We start from the raw sequence: 11292 nt of genomic DNA on the forward strand, positions 1-11292 counted from the left end.
TATCATTTTTATTCTAACAAGGGTAAAAGTTTCATTTTAAGTTGACAATTGTTTTACTTTTAACGACACTTAAAACAATACCAAAACTCTTATCCACGAGCAAACAACGTTTTACCTTATATCATTAGTCAGCGGGTAATTACAAAACCCGACAAGCTGGAACCAGACACATTACATTGTATAAAGAGAAAAGCTTGAGTTTTGGGTCAGATAATTAGATCAAACAAGATGCTAAAACTGGAACCTTTTCAACTCTAAATTACTGTGCATATCAAATATTACAACCCAAACCGCAACCATATCTAGAAAAAACGACGCAAAAAAAATAAAAATATAACAAAATACATATACAGTGTTTATATACACAACTAATCCAAAACTTTTCCTTCTCCATTATGCCTACCGAAACGTCATTTAACTTCATCGGTCGCCACTCACCACCTCCATTCACAGCCAACAACTGCAGGTTAAGACTCTAGAACACTGAAAAAAATACTTTAATTAAAAAAAACAAAAGATTTGAGTTTCTTCACTTTCTTTTTCCTATTTTGTCTACTGATCGATTTTGTGCATCATCCTTTTGTTTGTTTCTCAACGAAGTCTCGAATCATCTCCTTCAAATGCTGGATACAAAGAATTTTTTTAATCAATCGAAACATGAAGTGCATCATAAATAATATATTTTGATTAACAACTAGATCAAGTGGTTAGATAGAAACCTGTAGTTCGTGATGAAGCACAACAAAAATCTTCTTCAGGCGTTTATGTTTCTGCAACATTGAAATATCCACAATTAAGTCCAGAAAGCTCACAAATGTTATTTGATTAGAATAATAAAAGACAGATATTTAGTGTACCATTCCACATTGGCGATAGGACTCCATTAACTGTTCCAATATTTTGTTATATCTTTCAATATCTTTTCCTTTAGCAAGCTCAAGGTCCCTTCCAAAGGTTTGAAACTCGTTTCTGCACATTTACGATAGCATTAAATCAAATTAGATAAGGATATTCAAACCAGTCTTGGTTCAGATAAAACAACAAAAAATACAGACAAAATGGTTTTAAAAATACCTGTAAGATTCCAAAATCTTGTTCAACGTGTGGTAGCAATCATACTTCTCATGATACTCTTGCACATACTCATTGTACCTAAACATGCAAAATATAAGTATACAAATAAAACCATTACATAAAAAATGTCACCAAACAGTGATAACTAACTGTAATAAGAATATACTTACTGTGAAATATCGCGTATCGGTCCCTTCATCTCCGGTTCATCTTTCTCATACTTAATATACGAAGTAATACTGTCGTCAGAACAAGACTCCATTTCCCGCCTTTTTGTTTCACTGTTATCCCTGCTATTTATCAACCGAAAATCCTTCTTTTTTTCTCCTATATCTTTAGACTTATGTCTTTTCTTATCTTTTGTAGGCATCACTTGTTTCTCATGCTTATGGGGCCCACCGACATGCCCTTTTCTTTGACTCTCAGTGTTGACTGTGTACCCTTCTGAACCAGCCTCATTATGTTTACCTTTATCGTTTTGCGACCCAGATTTCAAATGATCAGTTCTTGATAGTGACTGTTTGCCATTAAACCTTGTGAAATCGTCAACATGATCGTCGGAGACAACCTTTTTAGGTAAGTTTACGACATCGTTAGGCTTTACTGTACTTTCATCAAGATTCCAGTAATCTGAACTTGATTTGTTCTCTGACTGTTTAAATGAATTATTTTTCCCAAAACGCTTTTCTTCATGCCAATTCTCACGCAATTCACCCATTTCTAAATCAGAGAGCTCTCTTTGGAGTGCGGGTCCACGTCCGTTTATCACGGTTGACTTTTTCAAGTCGGCGGGAGAGTTTTTAATCTGCGATGTTGACAGTAACTCCGGTTCCTTATTTTTTCCAATTAAAGCACCGTGTTTCTTTTGATGAGAACCCGGAGGTTTGCCTCCAGAATTCTTCGGCGGTCTTCTATCCTTGGGTTGACCGTCTTCATCACGCGTTTCTTTATTAACTCTATTATCTTGTGGGCCCCTTTCAGAGAACCTAACAATGTTATCCATGTCAGCAGGAGGTTTTGCGCGTGCATTAAGGTCAATCGATCTCGGGCCAGATCTTGGGGAATCCAAAGTTGAATTTCCAAGAAACTCACGGTTGTTGACATTTTCATAGTCATAATCAGACAAGTCACCAACAGTTCGGCTCATCATTCCGGGCCCATCAGGAGATCTCAAAACTGAGGACCGAGACGAGTTCCCTGATTTTAATCTCTTCGCGTTTTCACTTTCGTCAAAATGTTTCTCATCAGATCCCCTTTTAGATGTATTACTTCTTGATACGACTTTTTTAGCATGACCATGAACTTCACTCTCTTGATGATTATTGAAGAGATTTTTGGTATCATCTGCATAATTATCCTCGTCTTTATTATCTTCAAACAAATCTTTTTCAAGATCAAGCATATTATGTGGTGCATATCCTAATTCATGGTTGAATGGTTGTAAGTTCTGGTTGGGTTCTTTATCATCATCGCTCATGATATCTACATCTTCATCGGACCCTTGTTTACTGTTTAAAGAAGCATCACTATCACTATCACTGTCACTACTATTACCACTCTTGCTACCGACAGGACTTCTGCTGTTGCTTTCACTGTCACTGCTGTCACTTTCACTGTCACTGTCACTTCCGCTCCTGCTAGAGCTAACCGCATGATCTTCGTTATTGTGAGAGACTTTTTTATCGCTTAATGCGTCTGGGGAAGGATTGCCAATATCATTGTTTTCTAAAATGTTTAAATCTTCATAAGGTTTGGAAATTAGGTGAGATGGTTGTTCAGTTTCCGTCACGTCATCGGTTCTCGAAGGGAAGCTAGATTCGGGTGCAGTTGTTGCTTCTCGGTGATGGTTATCGTTTTCTGGAGAGCTGAAAATGGGAATATTGGCAAGGTTTAATGTAGAACAAAGAGATTACTTAATTCTCACATACAAAAACAAACTGTAGAGGAAACCTAATTAGGGGTGAGCAGAAAACCGAAAAAAACCAAACCGAAACCGAAAAAACCGATTTAACCAAACCGAAAAAAACCGAACCGCACAAAAAACGAACCGAAATTTACGGTTCGGTTTTCGTTTTGCATTTTATAAAAACCGAACCGTATAACCCTAAATTTTATTTTTTTATATTTTTTATATATTTATTTAGAAATTATAATTTTATTCTTGAATGTAAGTATTTATAATCAGAATATTAACATGTTTATATATCTTTGAAATTATTTATCATTGCCTACAAAAAATAAGAAATTCATATAAAAATTAAATGATTTTCAAAATATTATAAAAGAAAATGCGTTAATAAAAACTTTGGAGAAACATAAAAATAGATTAGAAGGTTAGTTTTATGTGAACAATATTAATTAAAAAGGTTAAATATATTTAACTTAAATGTAAACATCTAAGAAGGATGTTAAATTTTGTATTATAATTTTTTTTTTGAATCTTACGTAATTTTGTTCCCAAAACCGAACCATTGCTAAAACCACAAACACCGAAACTGAACGGTTATAAAAACCGAAAACTGAACATTTCGGTTTTGGTTTTGTCCAAAAACCGAACCGTGCACACCCCTAAACCTAATAATATTATTCATGAAGCTCATATATTAATTATTTAAGTGAAAAAACACATAAGTTATGTCTAACCTTCCACTTTCAAATAAAGGGTTCTTGACACTTTCTAACTCAACATCGGGTTTCAATACATATCTTCCTGGAGCTTGGAACACAGCAATCTGAATGAAACAACAATGTCATTCAGCGGTCCCTGAAGAACACAATATTGAATAATAAATATTAGTTTATTATCACTTACCTTTTTCAAAATGGGCTCAATTTGCTTCACGGATTTGGGAATGGTTTCTCCAATAGCTTTCTCCAGAGCCTAAAACGTAAGATGAGAATGTATAAGAGAAACAAATGGAAAAAAAAGCTGTTTATACGTAAACTTCACACATGAAATAGAATCTTAACAAATAAAAATAATAGTTAATGTGTAAATTGTTATTTCAATAACACTAGTATCACATAATATTCTACATATTTTTAATAAAATAGATTTAGGGGGTTCTATGCATTAAAAATATACTTTGGGCAACTTTCAACACGGTTGACCCGTTCCCCTTTTAGCTATTTTCTAAAACTTGACTAACTGAGATAAAATACACCTCGAAGTGACCCATTTAAAGGGAAGTGGATCCATATTGCCACCTCTAGGATTGTTTAGCATCCTTGGTTTTAAATTGCGTGATGCGCTCCTATGCGTTTGGTCCAAAAATCAGATGCGCGATGCGAGCGAATCACGTATGTGATGCGCTCTTTGTAAAGAAATACTAAATAATTATTTATACATAACAACTTATAAAAACATACTTGAAATAAAAACAACTGACGTAATAAGAAGATAAAATTGTGCTTTTTGGTTCAAATCAAGCATACTAAATGTTTCTAGAACCACAAAAAAAGTGTTTAGGAACCATAATGGTACAAATCAAGCATACTAAGATATTAATTATTGAAAAAACCCAAGCCATTTTATAAGATCTGGAAAAAAAACATAACAAACAATGTTGCATGCATCGGAGCACATTATGCGAAATCGGTGCAATATTCTCGCATCATGTAAACGCAACACATCAGCTATGGCGATGCGCTTTCATCAGCGCATCACGCATTATGCGCGCATTTTAAAACCGAGTAGCATCATTCTTACACTTACCTTGAGGTTCATTCCTTGTGGTTTCCCCATAAGAAGAGAGATTAGCAAACTCTGCGGGTCAGTAGGTTTGTTTCCGAATCTTTCATTGCTCCCTGGTTTATTCTGTACAATACCAGCAGGAACAGGAACTCTGTTGAACATTTCTCTCTCGGAAGTGCTAGCGTTCTCTTTACTAGATTGAGTCAAAGTAGCATCTTCTCTGTTTGCGTGTGACTTATTAGCGTTATTACTTCTAAGTGGAGATAACGGCACACCAGATTGCTCAGGTGTCATTTGTAGAGGTGAAGTTGAAGCCCTGACTTTCGAAGGAGTTGACGAGGAAAACCCAGCTTTTCCACCAGATTTAAGAGGAATTACAGCTGTAATTGATACGTAAAAATAGTGTTAAAATAAAACAAATACTTATAGGTTATAGATATGTAACACAAGATCCCTTACCTGAAGAAGTTTCAGGTTTCGTCTTTTTGAAAGGGAGGTCCTTCTTTTGTTTGTATGACCCTCTCCATGCATTATTTACTGAAACCAATAAATAAATACATAAATTTGATATGAAGTTTGAAATTTCAGATAATAAGATATAATATCTGATATGCATTATTTTTATGCATCGGCGCAAACTAGAGGAATAAAAAAAACATGCATAAAGATAGTAATGATTTAATGGATATGATACCTTCAGCAGCAGCTAAGGCCTTCATTTGATTCTTCATAGATGGATTTTTATGGTCTAAAATAATGGCTCTGTCAAAAAAAATCAAAACCGCTATTAGTCATTACTCACACAGTGTTAGCTTTTTAACCATCAATAACTGACCACCTGAAAGAGTTTATAAAAAGAACAGTGGTTAACCGTAGCCCTAAGAGCCAGGTTTATATAAACCCTTTTATTGAAGGACATCAATCAAGATCAAGTGACGATTGTAATTGTAAGAAAACCCTTTTACATGAACAACTTAAGGGATCTTTTACACTTAACTGTGTTCATAATTTCATATAGTAATAATAAGACTGCCGTGGAACGTTACGAACATCAGTACATGTGTATAAGCAAATATATAAGGAGATTCGGAAAGCAATTTGATGAAAATGCTAGATAGCATATCATACACAGAAACAAGGAGAGTGAGATGTGTCAGAAACCTATGCAGTTATATCGGTTATATCGGTCATATCGGTCCCTTAGTAAAATATCAGTGTCAAAGATCGGTACCGATATTATCGGCGACATTGACCATATTTGACCGATATAACCAATATATCACCGATATTTGACCGATATCACCGATGTTTGACCGATATTTGACCAATATAACCGATATATCACTGATATATCACTGAATTATTGGTGTTAAATTGCTATATATATAAATTCTGCATTATATTAAAATTACCGATATCTCACCGGGATAACCTATCTTTCAAATATCGGTCCTTGACCGATATCCGATATTCTACCGCATTAACTACATAGTCAGAAACACAGATAACCTAGCAATTAATCACGTAAATAAGGGCAAACTGCAACATGTAAGGGATCACTGAGCACGATTAGTCGATTATAATATTGCTAGTATCAGACATAGAAACATACTTTCGTGATTTGTGCTTGCGTTCTGCTTCCACTGTTCGCATTTTAACATGGTTTTTAACAGATTCATCTAATTCACGTTGAACGTTCAACTTCCGCCAAGCACCTCCAGACTCAACAAGCAAACCATCTCCATCACCAGTTCGGCGTTCTTCATATATGTCACATAGGTCACCAGTTTCTTGGGACCATGTGAATCTGAACTCCTTGTCTCCTACATTTATAACCTAAAAAGTACAAAAAAAAAACTAAGTTTCAATGACAGAACCTGATATGTCAATAGGAAAAAACAACACTCGCTAGCTGAACTTTGTGAATGTGATCTAACAGACAATGAGACAAACGTAAGGATATACAGTCCTAACCAATATATACGCTTCCAGTAGTTGCATATAGATCTGTTTAGTCAGATAACCAATGAAGCATTTGCAAAACTGTTGTTACAGTATATGATTCTCTCCTATGTGCACACCTCTCGTGATAGTTTCGACTATGCTAACCCACAAACCTCCTAACTAGGTATAATTCCTCTATGTGTATTACTGTATTGGCACTTTAACCTAGAAGTGAGCCTTAATTTCATCAAATAATTTATTTCAACAAATTAAACATCCAATTTTCACTAATCTAGGTCAATTACGCACAAAACTAAAATTCAGAAAACATACATACAAAAACAATTCATATAGCCAGTGATCAGATAGATTAAACCTACATTTCCGTTAGGGTTATTAGCACTCGAATCAAATCTCATCCTGGCAACACCTCCCTCCGCTTCGAGGCGCTTGATTTCTTCAATAAGAACAGGCGTGAGCCTAATAATCATACCGAAGTTGAGAGGATTGTTGCGAACTAAACTGAATGATTCTTCGGCAGTGGAGGTTGTAGCGGCGGCGGCGGCCGGAGTATTGCTGCGGTTACGGTGACCGGTACCGGCAGGGGTAGCGGATGGGCGTTGAACGGAAGAAGGTTGGAAGGCGGAGTGGATGTTGCGCTTGACAGGACCGCCGCCGCGGCCACGGCCGCCGAGCTTGGCGGAGCCACCGTACATTATCGGACGGGAAAGGTTAGCGACGGAGTAACTAATCTGGGTACGGTGGGGGTTGAGAAGGTGCAAACCTGGATACCGTCACACGGAAAAGATGCGAAAGAATTTGGGAATTCTTCGATTTATTTTTATTTTTTTGTTTATATTTATTTACCGGAGTCCATAATTGGAGCCCTTTCACCCCGTCATTCCACTATAACGCCTTTGGGGCCCTTGGGGTGGTGTTGGGCCGTTATCAAGTTGTTGTGGATGAAGGGTGCCACTCCACACCACCCAGCATAATAACTTGTCAGTCAGATTATGATTTGTCAAGATTGAACTATGCATCAATTGCTCAAAGATTGGTAAAATAATTACATGATCTTTAACAAAAATAAGATTGCGAGCAATAGCTTACTTAGTTATTGACTGATGGGTTGTCCGACTATAACCAAATTCATAAATTCTATGAACGTTTGGATAAGTTGGGACACATGTTATGTGATTAATAGAGATCTTTCACAACAAGAATTGTTACTACAGTATATGAATGTCTCCATGGTAGATGTTATTAGGAAACGAGATGTGTGACTCCAATATGTTGGGATGAATTGGTCAATGAAGTTTGGGAAGAGATCACATGTGGAAGTTGCTCGTGACCGACATAAATCTAGGTCGATAAAATAATGATATTGGATGATTTCATGTTAGAGATTGTGTTATTTTTAATATCTTTTTATTGAAAAGAGTTATGTGTCTTCGCGAGCGATCCACGCTAAATCCATGTTTCATTGGTTTGTCTAACACCACAACTCGACGGAGAAGTGACGTGTCATTTAGAATTACATGAAAAGTTAAGTGGAAACACAACAATTTCATGTGTTGTATTGTACGTACAACAAATATTTTAGCTAATAATTATGGCATTGTACGATTTCATAATTGATGATAAGTTAGATTATGTGAAGAAGTCGATGGCAGTTTATTGACTAGAAAAGTCAAACCGCTGCGTAACATATATTTTCAAGATAGATGATGTAATCTGGTTTATGATCTTTCTTTTTTAAGCTCAAAATGATTTTCTTATCCCCAGTCTCTATTTTCTCTCACTCTCACGTGCACGCCTTGTTGTCTTTCTTGATATTAAGATGATATTTGGCTAACTTCAAGCATAAGAAGGTATCTTGTTTGATTTACATTATTGGTCACGTTTCGTCTCTCGATCAACTTATGTGGCTGACTTCAAGCATAACTAGGTTTCTTGTTTGATTTACATTCTTGGTCACATTCGGTCCCTCAATTAACTTAAATATTGAGTTTGCCCCAAATATTATTATGTACTCTCGTAACCAGTAGCCATGCTTTATGTTATGTTTGCCATGTCTTGATTTTGAATAATATATCTCATATTTTTCACGTTAAAACGGGTATATGCCGTTATATGAAATAATATTTAACATATTCACAAATATATTATATTATCAAAGTTTTGGAATGTTACAAATTTGCCAAAGTGATGCACACATATAAGTCAACTTATTCGTATATGTTCAAACAAATAAAGTGATGCAAATGAAAGAGCCAAAAAGCAAAAATAACTTGTTCATGATAGCTAAATGCAAGGCTTAGCAAAACATCTATCAACCAAGCTTCAATTGTTTCTATTACCTGAAAACGTGCTAAAAACGATCAACTATAAAGTTGGTGAGAACGCATGTTTGATAAGTTCGATAAAACAGTAAATAAGTTCAATTGTTGTTTCTTGCAAGGAAGCAGTGCATGTTATGTATAACATGATAATAAAACACATAAGTCACAAATCAAGCCTACTGACATGTTAACACACGGTGCCCCGATTAATGCATGTTATGCGACATCAATACGTTATTAATGTTGGAGATATTCACTCAGGTGCCTACCTATAGTGTTTGTGTGATTTAGCAAGCAGTAACACGACAAGAGTGGGGTTGTCAACCCAAACAGTATTATCTAATATTGTCCACTAGCTCCATCCAGAAGTTAAATTAAATGACAGTGACGTTATGGGGCTTGAAATGTAACAATGTTAGCTTATGTAATCACATCAATTTCAACAGCTACATACATACATACAAACAATGAAGTAAATGGTTGTCAATTAGCATGTTTCCCCCTTTTAAAGATTTAATAACAAAAAACTAAAAGAGGTCGCGATAGTCACTTGATAACGTTGCTAAGTTATCCCGCCCAAAGTTTGCTAATAAAAGGAAGGTCGTCCTTAGCAAAAACTACGTATAGAGATATCACGTGTAAGGACCATGTTTGGTTAGTTGATATGCATTGTGATAAGTGTTGTGATTCAATAAGGTTTATATACCACAATAGAGTTCTCATGTTAAGTTATGTAATAGATGACTAGCTATTTTTGCCTAAGCATATATTAGGGTTTTTAAAATAATTATATGCCAGTTAGGGTTAGATAGTTTAAAGATAATGATAAAACAAACAAGATCAACAAGTGAATTTTCAGGTCAGTTTTAATGTTAAATTCACAAATTTTATTGACAGACAGGACAATGGAATAATATTATGAAAATTTTATGATATTATCCCATATGTGTCAGGTTTTCAATAATATTTATATTTCATTTTTCCAATATGCTTCAGGAAACAAATTAAAATGGTAACAACAAAATATTTGCCACTGTAAATGTTAACATTCGATAAAAAATTGAATTTTTATCAAAACATGAAAGACCTCTTCAAAAAGTTTTCTAGGCATATATAGAATTTCAAAGAGTTAAAATTTTAGGTTATTTAGACCTATATTAAATGAGTTATGGAACTTGGTTTTGTAAAAAATAAACTCCTTGAAATACAATTTAGGAGGTATTTGTTTTTTCTTCAAACATCTTCAAGGGAGCTGATGTCTGCAGGCGTGCAGACATTACCATTGAAGACTGTTTGTTTTTTTCTTTCTAACAGATCTGAACTCATCTTTTTTCATCTTAAAAAATAAGCTATGGACCCTATGCTTAAAACATCTTCACAAAAGCTAATATACTCCATTCTCGCTCCCTCACTCTTCTCTCTTTCTCTATCCACGTTCTGTATCCTCTCTCTCTCTCTATTCTTTCTAAGTAAACAAAAGTTAAAATGAAACTCAAATTCAAAATGAGTCAACCAATCTCAAACTCTCATCCGCCGGAACCGCAAGCAGTGGCAGGAAATTAGGTTGTCATCCCTAAATTATGTCGCCGCCGTGGTGTTGACGGTCGCCGGAGATGCGACGACGACGGTGACTGTGTTGATTTTTGCCGCCGGTCTGGTGAGGCGAGGGAGGGCGGAGAAGATGGTAGCGCCGGAGGAGAGGATTCGCGACTCCATTGTTGTGTTAAAGTTTTAAGAGAAAATGGTTATGGAGAGAATGGTAGTGATGAGCAGGGATGGATGTTATCCTACTCCTGCTGATATGGGTAGTGTCATGATTCTAACCTCTCATTTGGATATTTCCTTTTGATTTAGATTTTAATGGGTGTGAGAGAGAGAGGGGGTGTCACACCCCAAATATTCCACGTACTACCGGTGGGCCCGGTGGGGAGTATCGTGACGTAGTTGATATCATCATTGTCAACACACACAATAATATAGCACAGCGGAAGGCTGTGTAAATAAACTATTACAAACCATACTGTCTGTCGATGTTCGAATACAAGAAAATACAGACTGGAATGTAATAAGATCCACAGGCGGATCATAAAGTACAAAATAACCAAAAACTACAGACTCAAGGTATCTACGGGATTTGCAAGATCCTCTACAACACCCTATAGCTCCAGCCTATTTCGATAAGTACCTGTCAAATCAATATTTAGGAAAATACGTCAGTATACACTGGTAAATACAATT

The 11292-nt window shown here is 35.7% G+C and overlaps 1 protein-coding gene across 1 annotated transcript; it reads right to left on the reverse strand.

The window, feature by feature from the left end:
- Positions 1-232: 232 nt before the first annotated feature.
- LOC110880204 (dentin sialophosphoprotein) lies at positions 233-7545 on the reverse strand. Its single transcript, XM_022128788.2, has 12 exons — positions 7093-7545; positions 6381-6604; positions 5463-5530; positions 5228-5305; positions 4790-5148; positions 3887-3955; positions 3718-3806; positions 1245-2939; positions 1075-1152; positions 858-969; positions 720-770; positions 233-623 (listed from the first exon to the last, which is right to left on the reverse strand). The coding sequence occupies exons 1-12, from the start codon at positions 7426-7428 to the stop codon at positions 573-575; spliced, it is 3210 nt and encodes a 1069-aa protein (XP_021984480.1). The 5' UTR covers positions 7429-7545; the 3' UTR covers positions 233-572.
- Between the last annotated feature and the right edge of the window lie 3747 nt (positions 7546-11292).

Source organism: Helianthus annuus, chromosome 9, assembly GCF_002127325.2.
Source record: "Helianthus annuus cultivar XRQ/B chromosome 9, HanXRQr2.0-SUNRISE, whole genome shotgun sequence".
Lineage (NCBI taxonomy): Eukaryota > Viridiplantae > Streptophyta > Magnoliopsida > Asterales > Asteraceae > Helianthus > Helianthus annuus.